Below are 16,330 nucleotides of genomic sequence, written 5' to 3' on the forward strand. Positions count from 1 at the left end.
TGGAAGAGTGGCAAGAAGAAAGCCATTTCTCAAAGATATCCATAAAAAGTCTCGTTTAAAGTTTGCCACAAGCCACCTGGGAGACACACCAAACATGTGGAAGAAGGTGCTCTGGTCAGATGAAACCAAAATTGAACTTTTTGGCCACAATGCAAAACGATATGTTTGGCGTAAAAGCAACACAGCTCATCACCCTGAACACACCATCCCCACTGTCAAACATGGTGGTGGCAGCATCATGGTTTGGGCCTGCTTTTCTTCAGCAGGGACAGGGAAGATGGTTAAAATTGACAGGAAGATGGATGCAGCCAAATACAGGAACATTCTGGAAGAAAACCTGTTGGTATCTGCACAAGACCTGAGACTGGGACGGAGATTTATCTTCCAACAGGACAATGATCCAAAACATAAAGCCAAATCTACAGTGGAATGGTTCAAAAATAAACGTATCCAGGTGTTAGAATGGCCAAGTCAAAGTCCAGACCTGAATCCAATGGAGAATCTGTGGAAAGAGCTGAAGACTGCTGTTCACAAACACTCTCCATCCAACCTCACTGAGCTCGAGCTGTTTTGCAAGGAAGAATGGGCAAGAATGTCAGTCTCTCGATGTGCAAAACTGATAGAAACATACCCCAAGCGACTTGCAGCTGTAATTGGAGCAAAAGGTGGCACTACAAAGTATTAACGCAAGGGGGCCGAATAATATTGCACGCCCCACTTTTCAGTTTTTTATTTGTTAAAAAAGTTTAAATTATCCAATAAATTTTGTTCCACTTCACGATTGTGTCCCACTTGTTGTTGATTCTTGACAAAAAATTAAAATTTTATATCTTTATGTTTGAAACCTGAAATGTGGCGAAAGGTTGCAAGGTTCAAGGGGGCCGAATACTTTTGCTTGCAAGGCACTGTATATAATAAAGCAACATTCTCTATGTATGAAAATAAGTCTACTCAACATGTCACGAGTATACATTTGTTAATATTCTAAATCAACGCCATATGTGTTACCTTATTGAACAACTGTTGGCATAATTTGTTTTATTTCTATTTAATTTTGAATTTGAAAATGCATATATTTGTAGAGTTATTTATCCACATTCTTTCATGTCGCTATATCTCACGTGTGACTTCTTTGATACTGACAACTGGTTAATAATTTCTCTTTAATTAAATCAAAAGATGACAAAGCCGGACAAGGATGGAAAATGCCAAAACAATGGTAGTCAGATAGAGCTAGTCTGTGTTTCGTGTCACAAATTGTGGCTCTATAAAAGAAGAGCTTAAGTAAACAACACTAACTACAATGAGTTGCTGTATAATCCTCAGTATGTTATGTTATTTTTCATGATTGATTTGTTAGTGACTTCCTCTTTAATAAATCAACATATTTACATCGAGCATTGACAGTAAGTTCTTGCAAAGTAATGAACATATTAGTGATGTTGTAAAAACTAAGAAAATGTCAGAAAATCCCCCCGAATTCAGTAGTGGAAAACAAAACTTTAGAAGAATAAATCCTGTCATTCAAATTTGAAAGTGCTTAAATAGATAAAATAAATGTCTTTGACATTTCTTCTGCTCTGTGTCACATATTTAGCCAGTAATTTGTACTTCTTGCACTTTACATTATGAGTAACAAAAGTGTAGGCCCATTGAGGTAGGGTCTGTGATCTCTATGGGCATAGACCCTTTTTACAGTATTTTCTGCTCTCTTGCACTCCCAACGCACACAAAAAAAAAAGTCTCTGCAGCAATGCCTTCAAAGGTCGATAATGTGATTTTGTGCGAATCTTTGCTCAGTCCCCGTGCAGGCCTCCAAAAGGTCAGTTGTCCCCTCTCCTGCGCCAGATGGTCTTGCTCACTTGTTGGCAAGCACCGCTCGTCCCACAAGCATGAAGATCAACCCAGAGAGGAGCTCCAGGGGCACGCCAGCTACAGCCACCATGAAAGACAGGCCGTAGAGCACCGAGACCTGAATATCTGTACATGTCTCCCCTCTCTCTTGGACAATGTAACGTTTCACGTCCATCACTTCCATCCACAGTACGAAGAGCAGCAAGACGAAGAGGAACAAGCATGCTGTACAGAGAAAAGAAATAAACATCTGGCAGCCATTGCCACATACATACATATGTATGTAAAAGACACTTTACTGTTCCCATGGTTGTGAGTGATATACATGGAGCTGTATGTGCAGGGTGTGGCTGTCATAGAAGAGGCATGAACAGCTGACACTAGTAATGACAGCAACATGTGTTTCCTCTTCACTCTATAGAATCAACATTTCTCAAACCTTTTCATCAAAATCATTAGCTCGCTTGGAGTGCTAAGAATTGTTACATTGGCCTCCAAGCAACATGACACAACACAACAAAACAAAATGCTTCCTGGATAAAAGTAGTGAGTCTTTACTAAATCTGGGTCACTAAATGAAATACGAGGTCAAAAGTGTCAAGTGGTTAATCAATTAGGGTTTGAGATTCGATATATGGCCAAAATGTTACAACCAAGGCAATTTATGCGAAAATAGGTATTAATTGAAATGGAAATGGTTATTTCGGGGTTAAAAAAAAACTACCTAAGAAAAATTGTCTACCTTCTTTGAGCTTTGACATAAAATGCTGTGTTCAATGTATTGCATAAATTCTGGTGTTTTTTGAAGTGGACAAAATTATTTAGACACATTTTATAAGCGGTGGCAAACACTGACATACCATCTTATGCCAAATATAGCAACTGATATGACATAATTGCACTAATGTGTCTTTTTAATTATCACATATTATCTTTTTTTTTTTTTTTTTTACATTTATTTTTCTTCTAATCCATGTCGCCCCAGCAAGTCCAATTTAGCCATTATCTTTGATGCAGATATTTTCCAAAATTAGACCAGTGCTATCGCTCAAAACAGGCAATTGCAAAAAAAAAAATGTATAAAAGCTAATTGTAACAGTATTTTACATCACTACATTTATAGCACATTTCACACAAATCTTAAACATCTTAATCAGATTATTTTTCTTAAATCTAGTCAACTAATTTTCTCCATCTTGTTTTAAGCGTAAAAGACTAGTTAACAGATGAATGCATCAGATTATTCCACTTACTTTAAGTAAATATTACTATTTGTTCTTATTGAACCCATACATGTAAAAGTTGGTAATTTTTCACCTAAACAAAGAAAAAAAATGCTTTCAAATAATGTTTTGAACAAGATCTATTCTTGAATTAAGAATATTTGATATTTCAAAGCTTTTAGGATGAAATATATTTACTTATTGCTTAAAACAACTCTGTTAAATTCATTTTCAGCTAGGTATTTTTCTTATTTCAAGAAATCTGATTACAATTTACTTAAAAAAAACTGGCAGATAATTTCACTTATTTCTAGTAGATTTACACTGAAAACAAGGGAATATAACTCGTTTTAAGTAGGTGTGGTTTTGCAGTGCACATGAAACACCAATTGGGGTTTTTGCGCAGCTGATGTTACCTGCAATGATGGGAAAGGCTCCACCCAGTTTGTAGAGTTTATGGCTGATGAAGGGGACCCCGCAGACCAGGAGGAAGCTTCCAGTCAGAGCTGAGACCAGTGCAAGAATTATAAACACTGTCCAGAACCCTCGAAGCACTGAAAGAAATACAAACCCGTCATTTTTTACTTGAGTTCATCAACAGTGAGTCATGATTTAAAGGTTCCCAACCTGCTGCAGCATCATAATCGGGATGAGGTACTGGCCCAAGTGCAACTGGTAATGGGAAGAGGTAGCCATGGACACACACCTTTGATTCTGGTTGGTTTGCTATGTGTAACAAAAAAACACACATTTAAAAAAAAAAATAAGGGGGGGGATAGTTCCAATCAATATACCGTGCCAATGTGTTAGTGCTTCGGTACTGTTTGTTTGGTGGTGAAAGACATCACACCAGTCCATTCTGGAGAAGATACTATCAAATTTTTGGCATTTGGGCTATAAAAAGAAAAATCATGTTGTAATTTACATCTTTTTTTTTATGTCAAGCCTTCTGGGAACCTGTGCAAAGCCATTTTATGGAAACTCTATGAGGCTGGACAGAAGTACAGATATTTTGAAACAGCACCTTTTGCATCCTCAAACAAGATACAGGCAGATGGTATTCATGGAATGACAATTATCATTGATGAAAAAATTTTGAAGGTAATACAAAAAATTTTTGCTCCTGTAGGAACTAACTTTATATTTTGTACCGTTTATTTACTTGAGCTTGAAAGCGTTTTACGGTCACAATAGAATGTTTTTAAATAGTGATCCCACTCTTGTACAACACTTATTTGTGTTTTTTAAACTATTGTGCATTGTAAATGGAATTTGAATAATTTGAAAATAATAATAAATAATTAATTAATTACTTTTATCACTGTGGCCCCAGTGGTATGAAAAAGTATCTGACCATTTTGGAATTTCTCACATTGCTGCATAAAATTCCCATCAAATGTGGTCTGATCTTTGTGAAAATCACACAGATGAAAGAAACATTGTCTGCTTTAACTAAAACCACCAAAACATTAATAGGTTTTCATATTTTAATGAGGATAGTATGCAAACAATGACAGAAGGAGGAAAAATATGTAAGTGAACCATCACACTTAATATTTTGTGCCACCCCCCCTTTGGCAGCAATAACTTCAACCAGACGCTTCCTGTAGCTGCAGATCAGTCTGGCACATCCATTAGGACTAATCTTGACCCATTATCCTCTACAAAACTGCTGTTGTTCAGTCAAATATCTGGGGTGTCTGGCATGAATCGCTGTCTTTAGGTCACGCCTCAGCATCTCAATGGGGTTGAAGTCTGGACTTTGACTTGGCCACTCCAGAACGAGTATTTTGTTCTTCTGAAATTATTCTGAAGTTGATTTACTTCTGTGTTTTGGATCATTGTCTTGTCGCAGCATCCATCCTCTTTTTGGCTTCAACTGTCTGACAGACGGCCTCAGGTTTTCCTGCAAAACATCCTGATGAACTTTTGAATTCATTCTTCCATTAATGATTGTAAGTTGTCCAGGCCCGAGGCAGCGAACAGCACCAAAACATGATGCTCCCTCCACCATGCTTCAATGTGTTGATGTTTGTGAGCTGTTCCATTTTTTCCTCCGCACATGACGTTGTGCATTACTCCTAAACAATACAACTTTGATTTCATCAGTCCACAAAATATTTTGCAAAAACTTCTGTGGAGTGTCCAAGTGACTTTTTGCGAACATAAAACGAGCAACCATGTTTTTTTAGACAGCAGTGACTTCCTCCGTGGAGTTCTCCCATGAACACTATTCTTGGCCATAGTTTTACATGTAGTTGATGTGTGCACAGAGATATAGGACTGCACCAATGATTTCCGTAAGTCTTGAGCATACATTCTAGGGTTCTGTTTTTACCTCTCTGAGTATTCTGTACTGAACTCTTGGCGTCATCTTTGGTGGACGGCCACTCCTTGAGAGAAAGGCAACAGTGCCAAACTCTTTCCATTTGTAGACAACTTCTCTGATCGTCGATTGATGAACATCCAGACTTTTAGAGGTGGTTTTGTATCCTTACCCAGCTTTATACAAATCAACAATCCTTGATCGCAGGTCTTCAGACAGCTCTTCTGAAGGAGCCATGATGTACATCAGACAATGCTTCTCATCAAGACAATTCATACCAGGTGTGTGTTTTATGGTGGGCAGGGCAGCTTTAAAACACCAGTGATTGGGCACACACCTGACTTAAATTATTTGGTAAAATTTGGTTTCAATTGTTCTTTACGTCTCCTTAGGCAGAGGGTCCACTTACTTATTTTTCCCCTTTCTATCATTGTTTGCATGCTATCCTCATTAAAATAAGAAAACCTATAAATATTTGGGTGGTTTTAATTAAAGCAGACATTGTTTTTATTTTTTTTATTTATTTTTTGACAAAGATTAGATCACATTTGTTGGTGATTTTATGCAGAAATGTGAGAAATTCCTAAAGGTTCAGATACTTTTTCCATACCACTGTACGTACAGTGTATCCATTATGTTATAGTCCATTTGCATTCATTAAATATGTGCAAAAACTTTGACTTGTAGAGAATTATGTCTTTTGCCAAGGTATCAGAAGTTAAACATACCATATGGTTCCCTGTCAAAATCGACACTTTACAGATAAAGACCAGCCTGATTGAAAAAATCCTTTACATACTGAAAAATGTTGCCAGGACTGCATCTGCGGTGGGTTCGACCTGGAACACACAGCGCCAAAAAAAGCCTTCGTGGTGGAGGGTGAGAGAAGCAGGGGAAATGGTGACGAACTGCAGCTGAAGAATCAAATAAGGCAGACTTACATCAGTTGTCAAAAAAAAAAAAAAAAAAAAAACACGAAACCTGAAATATCTGTCAGTCAGTCAGCAAATGTTTGTGCTGCTGCTCTGTGGACTCACATTGCTAACTGAAAGTTTCCAACACATCCAATGTAGATCTGATCGGATCTTTCAGGTGTAAATTATAAAACATACATGCTCATTCATTCCACTGGCATGTCAAAATATGATTGATGACAGAAAACATTAATCAACTTCTTATGTAAAGCCAAAGACGTACCGGTAGATTGGAATTTTTAGCTGTACGTATTGGCTCTCACAATTGTGTGTCTTTTCAATTAGGGCCAAATTCTCCTGTGTGTCCACAGTCCATGGTGTGCACTTGTATGGTTTTCTAGTAGTGCATATTCTTCCATCGACTAAAATTTGCTTTGTGTTGGTAGATACCGTAATTTTAGGACTATTAGGCACATCCGACTACATGCCGCCGCCCACCAATTTTGACACGAAAACGGCATTTGTTCATAGATAATCTGCACTGGACTATAAGACACAGTTGTCCTCATTGTATTATGGGATATTTACACCAAAAGATACTAACCGGTAAAATTATTTGACAGTGGCATCATAAGACTGTCTAAGACCAAATGAATCACCAAGAAGCTTTATTTGGCCATCACTGCTCCCTTGGGGGGACAGTCAAACTCTGCTGCCACGTGCTGTCAATACTGTTGTTGTCCAACATGCCTCCCAGCATGCATTGCAGCGTTACAGATTTTTTTTAAAAATAACAACCAAAATTCTTGTTCTGTGCTAATTATTTCTTCAGTTACAATTCAAGATGTTTCATTCATTGCTAGCTATGGTATTTGATAACACTTTACTTGACAGTGGTGCCATAAGACTGTCATAAGACAATCATAACTATGACATGACACTGTCATCAGCATTAATGAATGCTTATAACAGATGTCATTTAGTGTCATCCAGCAAATTTTCTCACTTTTGAATGGATGTAAAAGATACGAGCTGAACATAAATGGAGTTAGTGACATAATATGCTGGATGATACTTAATGACGTCTGTCATAAGCATTCAGTAATGCCCATGATAATGTCATGTCATAATTATGATGGTCTTACGACATTCTTATGAGGCCGCTGTCGAATAAAGTATTACCTAACGCCGCTGTCGAATAAAGTATTACCTATTAACCCAAATAAATCAACAAATAAGATGCACTGGACTATAAACCGCAAGATTCAAAATGAGGGGAAAAAATTAGCGGCTTATAGCCCGAAAATTATGGTGTACAGTAAATACCAAAAGTTATGACACACCTTCTCATTTGTGCATTTTCTTTATTTTCAAGACTATTTACATTGTAAATTCTCACTGAATGTAATAACATAATGAATGAACACATGAGGAATTGTGTACTTAGCAAAAAAAAAAAAAAAAAAGGTAAAATAACTAAAAACATGCATAATGTTCTAGTATCGTTAAAGTAGTCACCCTTTGCTCTGATTGCTTTTTTTTGCACACTCTTGCCATTTTCTTGATGAGCTTCAAGAATATTGTTAAACCGTTTTCTTGAGAGCTACTCAATATATTTAAACTATCATGCTTTTTATTTATCATTGTCTACATGCAGTAAGTATATCTACATTGAATTAGAATGCTATTTATTGCATAATTAGTTGAAGAAAAATAGAGTAAAACATCATTACAACAGAAGGGAACCTTCATAAATAAGCTGAGTTTAGATATCAAGCAGCTCCACAGATGTTGAACATCTTCAAAAATGGTGTCGCGAGGCCATCAAAATAAAATTACCCCCACCAGTGCGTATTACGTCAGTCATTGACATGACATTTTCCAAGTTTAGTACGGTCCGTTGGCACTCAACTGGGAATTCTGAGTTTGCAAACAATCTTTACAAACACACAACCAGAAGTAGATGGCAGCAATGCTCTATTTTTTATATATGAGATCAGCCTATTTTGTGGGTATGCTCGGAGGTTTTTGGCATTTTGTGTGTTTTGCTGCTGATTACAGCATGGGCTAGAACATTTCATGGACTTTTTTCCTTGTAATTTGGATTGTTTTAGTTTAAAAATAAGGACCAACCTAACGATAAGTGTCTCTGGGAATTAAGTATCATATTTGACCAATAAAAGGGATATTCCAAATAATTATATCAGGCTTTGAAAAGTATGCACACAATATATTGTTTTGCCTACTTCTGATTGAATGCCTGTATCTATGCACTGTGGTCTAGAGGTGATTAAATTGTGGCATTATGTAAGCTTAGTGGAAGACCAGTTTTCTTTGATGTCTTGAAATCAACTGCATTGTTGTGTCTGGTATTTATCACCCTCTTATTGACAACAACCAATTTCCTACAGGGTTCAGATCAGGGAAGTTTTTAACCTATCAAGCATAGTAACACCACGGTCTTTAAAACATCTTTGGTACCTTTAATAATTTGTATTCGGTGTCTCTATCCACCATTTATCCACCATACTCTGAGACTTTAATTTCCAAATGAAATGCCAAATCGACTTTAATTTCAAAAGAGGACTTTTCATTCTTTTTACTGTTCTTGTGACAACAAACTTGTACTTAATATTTATATAACTGTACAAACATATGACAAGGCTGCTATTGGCAACAACTAAAATTTAGTGCAACTTTGCTATATTGTATATAGAGTAGGGCTGTCAAAATTACCGCGTTAATGGGCGTTGATTAATTTTTAAAAAATTAATCATGTTAAAATATTTGACGCAATTAATGCAGATACCCCGCTCAGACAGATTTAAAGGACAGTACAGTGAAACGCTCACTTGTTGTGTTTTATGGAGTTTTGCCGCCCTCTGCTGGCGCTTGGGTGCGACTGATTTTATAGGCTTCAGCACCCATGAGCATTGTGTAAGTAATTATTGACATCAACAATGGCGGGCTACTAGTTTATTTTTTTGATTGAAAATTTTACAAATTTTATTAAAACGATAAAAAAACATTAAGAGGGGTTTTAATATAAAACTTCTATAACTTGTACTAACATTTTTCTTTTAAAAACTACAAGTCTTTCTATCCATGGATCGCTTTAACAGAATGTTAATAATGTTAATGCCATCTTGTTGATTTATTGTTATAATAAACAAATACAGTCCTTATGTACCGTATGTTGAATGTATATATCGATCTTGTGTCTTATCTTTCCATTCCAACAACAATTTACAGAAAAATATGGTATATTTTATAGATGGTTTGAATTGCAATTAATTGCGATTAATTACGATTAATTAATTTTTAAGCTGTAATTAACTCAATTAAAATTTTTGATTGTTTGACAGCCCTAATATAGAGTTTAAGCTTGTTTGAGTTATTGGTCCATGCACACCCCAAAGTCAAAATAATAAATTTAGTAATAATAAAAAAGGATCACGATTACAGTTCTTCTTTGTGTAAATAGTTACTTTTCACACATTTAACGCCAGAAAATAACATTAAGGAAAAAGTAACTCGCTAGAGATATCTAGAGTAAATACAATATTTTGTGCCTATTACAACATTTATTTCCTGAAGCATTATTCTTTAGTAACACCTTAACAATACTCCAATGTGAAAGATTATTTTTCCTCCCTTATATATTTGTATCATCTAATCGAATTGAATTGTCATAACAATATTAGGAAGCTCTGGATGCAATTTGCTGACCTTCAATAAGACTAACTAATGGGTGAGATAAACTTCTGGTCATTTGTTATAAATTATCACTGGGTGGGAACTTCTGGTCATTTGTTATAAATTATCACTGGGTGGGAAAAAAAAAAACTAAGAGACAGCCATAACCAGTTTTTGTGTAGATACACATAAACGTGCTAATATCAATACTATTCATCAATTTTCACAAACAATAGACATACATGTCCTACCTCAGTCCCATTGGCATCTTTTTCTCCAGTTGTTTCTACAGTGGGCCATATGTAAGGTCCACAGTTGTCACTGGCCACCAACCAGTAGTCAGTGCCAAAGGCCAGAAAGAAACATATGGTCCCCAACGCTCCAAATATTCCCCCAGCCAAGGCTGCAGCTCCCACCCTCATAGCTTCAAGTATCCTTTTGGCAACTAAAGGTATCTTCTCTTCAAACTTTGAAACTTTGTTCAGTCTGTAACCCTCTGCCAAACTGTCTCTGGACCACTCCCTGGCACGGGGGGGGGGGGGGGGGGGGGGGGGGGGCTGTGAGGGGCAAAAAAGCTGCAGTGACTAAGGACGACAGGGGTGTAGGGCTGTTATTTTTAGGAAGCATGTCTGTCCTCGTCAAATTACCCTTGGTGTGCCGAGCATTTGTGAAGGCTATGAGGACTGGTTTTGTCTTTAGAATTCAGACGGCAATTGTGCAAGCTTTCCGGAACGCAAGGTATTTGTTATCTTGGTGTTTCTCTCTGTGGAGCACTTTGAAAATAAATTAGACTGCAGATGCAAATGACCCTCAACTCTTTGTAGAAGCTTGGGCAAGGAAGGTTTAAAAGTAGATTTTATTGTGCACATTTATTGTCGCGGTCTGTGAGCTGTTCTCCATGATCCAAAATAAAACTAAAATGTTTCTGAGATTAGGAACATAGGCCATTAGAGATCAACTAATGGGATGATATTGTACTCTGATTAGTGTGTTCTCAGGTTTATTGTAATTTGCTTTCTTTCTTGAAAATAATTGGTTTAATTTGACATAACAAATTTATTCAAATACAAAAATGCTAATTAAATGCAATATTAAGTGAATGAACATTGTATGATCATGTTCTGTTTCAATTCAAATGACATGCAGAAAACATGGAATTTCCATGATTTGTACAGAGGGTGCACAGCAAGGTTTGCATAGGGACGGTAGAGACATAACACTACCAACTTTTCAGGATGCTCAAAAGGACCCCGCCAACTTTTAAGCAACCTTATTTCCATTATACAATGAGTTCAGTTATATAGGTAATTTAGATTGTCTTCTTATATGCTGTAAGGATAGAATTAACCCTACCATTATTAAGTGAATTACTTTCATTATGTTCTGACTTACATTTACCCCTTTTCATTTGCTGAATGTGCCAGTCCATTTTCCCCCCTCAAACGGACATTTGATTGGCTGATGACTAGATCATCCACATGCACACAAGCCCGACAGATATACATGTCAACATGCCGCCTACTCCTTCCCCTTTGAAGGAGAGAGATATTAGGAGTTTTTTTTTTTTTTTCCGGCCAACAGCAGCCACTGTATGTAATGTTAAAAGATGTCAATGTTGTGGAGGTGGGGAACATGCCAGTAATTTTTCTACGGAAAGTCCGACCAGCATCGGAGTTAGCATAACATTAAACTGTGTGAACTTGCTAACCTGTAAAACTCGAGTAGAAACCTGCTTAGAGAGGTGTCTTCCTGTATGTTTTCTACTGTTAACGTTAATTCAACTGTGCATTTTGTGCATTTATATATAAATTAAAATGTATTTATTTTCTACCTCATTATTAAAAAAATATATTTTTATTTGCCCCATATGCACGTTTTTTTAACCCCCCCCCTCCCCCCCAAAAAACACGCACAACCACAAAAACACAACCATTGTAAATTTCCTTTATATGAAGCAAGCTTTTTGAAAAATGACTTTTTCCCTTGAAAATGATATGAACTTTTTTCATTTTTACGTAGGAACCAGCTATTGTTGAGAAATGTACCCATTTGTTTGGTCTTACTATTATTATTATATATTTATTTTAGATACCAAGCATGTTTGGTGATGTGGAAAAACATGAAAAACTTGCAAATGCCACATAGGAATGCTGGAGCTCGGGTTTAAACCCTTAACATTTAATATAATCCAAAAGTCAAAACCATATCCACCACTTAATGAATTACTAAATAATGAATGAACAACTGGCATTCATATGCATTGCCAGATTGTGGAACTTCACAAGGTGGTATTTGTTGCCATCTACTGGAGGCAAACGTCTTTCTAGTCAATATTGGACAATTTAACGGAAAGGGCAAACAAACATCTGGTGAGTATTAAGGGTTTTTTTGTTTGTTTGTTTTTTTTTTTTTTTTTTTTTTTTTTTTAACATTTAAAAATCTTAAATCAGGACCCACAAAACTGCCTTGTTAACGACAATATGAACAACACGCAAGGGTTATTTGTTTTGAGAAGGTTTAATTAGAGGGATAAATAATTTTAAATATATTTGTTCAATCGGAACATCGAAGAGTTCTTTTTTGTGGACAAGAGACAATGAAAGGCTGATAGAGATGGAAATGTTGGTGATAAAGATGCTGAGGCTATCTTAAGAAGTGACCACATTGGAAATGATAAAAAATTACATCAACAAAGGAACAGCCAAGGTTAGATGTATTAAGACAATGTTACACGGACCTGATTTTAAAAAGAATCCAAATACAGTAATTAGTGGTGTACAGATTGTGATGTTGTACAAAAATCTGCCAGCAGGTGTCACCCAGTTAAAGTTTTTCGCGTCACTGACAGAGGGCAAAATGTACCCAGATAGCAGACAGACGTTGAAAAGATGTTGAATCAACATTCCGCTGTCAATATTATATCGTTGAATCAACGTTGACACCCGACGTCGAATTGTCGTCACTTTTGCACCCTTAATGTTGTAATGTTATTCCAAAATTGAAATCCTTACAAAACCTAAATGTCATTTCGAATATTAATAATATTGGAACATTTTCAACCATGATGTTATAAATACTTTCAAATTATCCCATATTCAGAGGTCCTGCTTTATTTACAGACAGAAGAAACAGCTAGGCTGACTCAGCAGTGGCGCCACCAGGGGGTGGCCAGGGGTGGCCACGGCCCCCCCCCTATAAATTTGTTGGCCACCCCACTGGCCACCCCGCTTGCCAGTATATTGTTAGATTGTTGTAGCATCAGTTATGCGAGCGAGTGAAGGGGCCCCTTCAGGGAACTCAGACACAAGGCTTTCACTGGCACTGTCGCACTTGTCCCTGCGACAGTGCTAAATCTGTTGGCCCTCTGGGGGCCCCTGCTGGCTGGGGGCCTTAGGCAATTGCCTGGTTTGCCTAATCGACGCCTCTGCATACAACCCTTAGCAAAAAGTATGGAATCACCAGTCTCGGACGAGCACTCACTCCGACATTTTATCATGTATAACAATTTCGGAAAAAATGCTTGAAAAAAATAATGAATTAGTCCAAAGTGCAACTCTTTAGCATTCAGAAACACTAAAATAAATGAATAAAAAACATTGTGGTGGTCAGTAAATGTTAATTTTATAGCGCAAGTGCAGGGAAATATATGTGGAATCACTCCATTCTGACGACAAAAATATGGAATCATGAGAAACAAACAAAGAAATAACAATCAAAACATATCTCTAGTATTTAGTAGCACCACTTCTGGCTTTTATGACAGCTTACAGTCTCTGAGGCATGGACTTGATGAGTATTCCTCATCAATTTGGTGCCAACTCTCTTTGATTGCAGTTGACAGATCATCCTTGCAGGTCGGAGCCTTGCTGTACACCATTTGTTTTTCCAATTTCCTCTACAGGTTATCAATAGGGTTGAGATCTGGGCTATTTGCAGGCCATGACATTGACTGGATGAGTTTTTCTTTGCTTTATGCTTTAACAGTTTTAGCTCTGTGGCATGATGCATTGTCATCTTGGAAAATGACAAACATATTTTCAATTGAAGGGATAAGAAAGCTATCCAAAATTTCAATGAAAAATTATGCATTTATTGAAGATTTAACCACAGCCATTTCCCCAGTGCCTTTGCCTGACATGCAGCCATATCATCATTGATGTTTTCTTCACGCAGTCATCTTTGTATATTTCACTGGAACAGCAGCAAACAAAAGTTCCAGCATCATCATCTTGTCCAATGCAGATTCTTGACTCTTGACACCTTGTCCAATGCAGATTTTTGACTCTTGACAAGGTGAGGATGAGTTTGTTCATGATAAATTGCCTCAGTGAGTGCTTGTCCGAGACTGGTAAATTCCATACTTTTTGCTAGAGGTTGTACTTCAGCATTTTGCAGTGAAGTGAGTTTCTCAACCAATCTCAAACCAAATTAGGGCTACATGTGTGGAAAGAGCTCACTAGTTAGCTAGCTAAGACACAGCTCCATTGTGTAATATCTAGTGATTTTAGCGCTTTGATTAGAAAAAGAATTATGTTTGCCTGAATTAAGTTCTACTTAGCTAACATCCAGGCTAAGTAGGTCTTGGCTTGTATGCCAATCACAGCAAATGCACCGTTTCCTACAATTTCGGCAACTTCGTCATGTTGTGTCAGGCAAACCGTTTTATATACAACTTTGATGACAAACGTGGTTCATTCTACCGTAAGACATCATTGCTTATAAAGGCCCTGAAGAAAAGCAACACGTTTACCTTTAAATATGGCTATCCTTAAATGAGGTGTTTCCAGTAGAATTTGTTTGAGATGATACAGTCTTCCAGGTCAACCATCAAACACAACTAGTTTTTGACCACAACTCCCCCTCATCCACAATTTGATGACTTTTCAATCATATTTCCTGGTCAATCAAAAATCAACTATTTGTTAACATTATTTATAAAACAATGTTAACCCAACCATCGCCTGACACACTATAGAACAACGTTGTTTCAATGTCACTGCCAGGTGTCATTGGTATTTGCAATGTTGATTCAATATTGTTTATTGTCTAAAATTTCTATGTCAACGATACTGATGATTTGGATAGAAAATCAATGTTTATTCAACATCGGTCTGCTATCTGAGTTATATTGTTCATTAGTCAAACAAAACACATTCTAGTCCTTGAACTTCTGCTGCAAATACAAAGAACAAACATCAAGAAATGTATCATGTCAAATTATTTCATTGTGGATGAACATCCTCAGAAATACGGAGAACTGGAGTACTAAAGTTAGATGACCACGGAGTCTTGCTTGGTGTTGTCAGGTGACTTATCTTCTTGTCACGCTCTGCTCCAGGTCCTCTTACCAGGCTTGTCTCCAACGAGTCTGGGCCGTGCAGTTGGTTGTTGGTTTGCAAAGGAGGCACCAGACCGTGCAGAATGCTGTTACCCATATTGGAGTTGCATCGAGCGAGGTTATCAGTGAGGTGCTGCAGATATACCTCGTCTATCTTTTTCTCCAGAAGTCCATTCAGCAAGGAGTTAGTCATCGGCTCTAACTGCATGGTGGGCAAACCTAAGCTGGCGTTCACCCTGTCACCCATAACCAAATAACCCTGGTCTGGAAGTGCTGGGGGAGACGTTGTCAAAGCACAAGATTGGGTATAAAGATCCATCTCATCGGAGAGGGTTCTGAGAGGGTCGTAGGAGATGGGGCCAGGATCAGCCACATAAAGGTCTGGGTAATGGTCCAGGAGGCTACAAGGGCTTGAGGATATGAGTGCCGGATCGGTTTCGGGTGTCTGAATGGGTGAACATCCGGGAATAGATAGGACTGTAGAAGCTGGAGTAACTACTTGCAGTCTTTGTCCAGGTTCCTCCTGCTCTTGACCTGAACATTCAATACAGATACAATGCCTTATGATCATTCCCTAACTAGTCCTATTTCACATAAGTTTAGGAAAAATAATGTGGCTCACCTCTGTTTTGAAGGTCTGTTTGAGAAGTAATCGGGCTTGACTGCAATTTGTGTCCTGTAGAAGTAGAGCTGTTCTTTTTTTCCTTCTCGTAATGCAACACAACTAGAAAACCTTCTCCTAGCATGACTCAAATTATTTTGGATCTTTTTAATTCCTTCGTGCTGCTTTAGCTTGCTGTTCTTTGCCCTAGATGTAAACTTTTAATGCAGGCTGTTGTTATCTGCTAGTCTGTCACTTCTCCAACAGAGAAGTGGCCCCTCCACCCACTCAACTTACTTCCTTTATTAAGTATGTAAAAGAAACCAAGAAAAGAGAAGAAGGCAACTGTTATATCATAAGTTCTTGTGAAGTAAATAT

At 37.4% G+C, this 16,330-nt stretch overlaps 2 protein-coding genes across 2 annotated transcripts; both read right to left on the reverse strand.

Moving 5' to 3' along the window:
• Window positions 1-851: 851 nt before the first annotated feature.
• On the reverse strand, window positions 852-10,435 carry LOC130924473 (transmembrane protein 182-like). Its single transcript, XM_057851080.1, has 5 exons — window positions 10,265-10,435; window positions 6,203-6,317; window positions 3,705-3,803; window positions 3,494-3,631; window positions 852-2,079 (listed from the first exon to the last, which is right to left on the reverse strand). The coding sequence occupies exons 1-5, from the start codon at window positions 10,433-10,435 to the stop codon at window positions 1,859-1,861; spliced, it is 744 nt and encodes a 247-aa protein (XP_057707063.1). The 3' UTR covers window positions 852-1,858.
• Window positions 10,436-13,414: 2,979 nt separating this feature from the next.
• On the reverse strand, window positions 13,415-16,301 carry si:dkey-237j10.2 (uncharacterized protein LOC568721 homolog). The gene is made up of 2 exons (XM_057850788.1): window positions 15,974-16,301; window positions 13,415-15,885 (listed from the first exon to the last, which is right to left on the reverse strand). The coding sequence occupies exons 1-2, from the start codon at window positions 16,095-16,097 to the stop codon at window positions 15,236-15,238; spliced, it is 774 nt and encodes a 257-aa protein (XP_057706771.1). The 5' UTR covers window positions 16,098-16,301; the 3' UTR covers window positions 13,415-15,235.
• Between the last annotated feature and the right edge of the window lie 29 nt (window positions 16,302-16,330).

This window comes from Corythoichthys intestinalis, chromosome 11 (assembly GCF_030265065.1).
Source record: "Corythoichthys intestinalis isolate RoL2023-P3 chromosome 11, ASM3026506v1, whole genome shotgun sequence".
NCBI classification, from domain to species: domain Eukaryota; kingdom Metazoa; phylum Chordata; class Actinopteri; order Syngnathiformes; family Syngnathidae; genus Corythoichthys; species Corythoichthys intestinalis.

Coding starts and splice junctions, on each gene's coding strand:
- si:dkey-237j10.2 (XM_057850788.1), bottom strand. CDS start 16,097: ATGCTAGGAGAAGGTTTTCTAGTTGTGTTGCATTACGAGAAGGAAAAA. Junction 15,886..15,973: donor AACAGACCTTCAAAACAGAG/GTGAGCCACATT, acceptor TTGAATGTTCAG/GTCAAGAGCAGGAGGAACCT.
- LOC130924473 (XM_057851080.1), bottom strand. CDS start 10,435: ATGAGGGTGGGAGCTGCAGCCTTGGCTGGGGGAATATTTGGAGCGTTG. Junction 6,318..10,264: donor AAGATGCCAATGGGACTGAG/GTAGGACATGTA, acceptor TTGATTCTTCAG/CTGCAGTTCGTCACCATTTC. Junction 3,804..6,202: donor AGTCCTGGCAACATTTTTCA/GTATGTAAAGGA, acceptor TGTTACACATAG/CAAACCAACCAGAATCAAAG.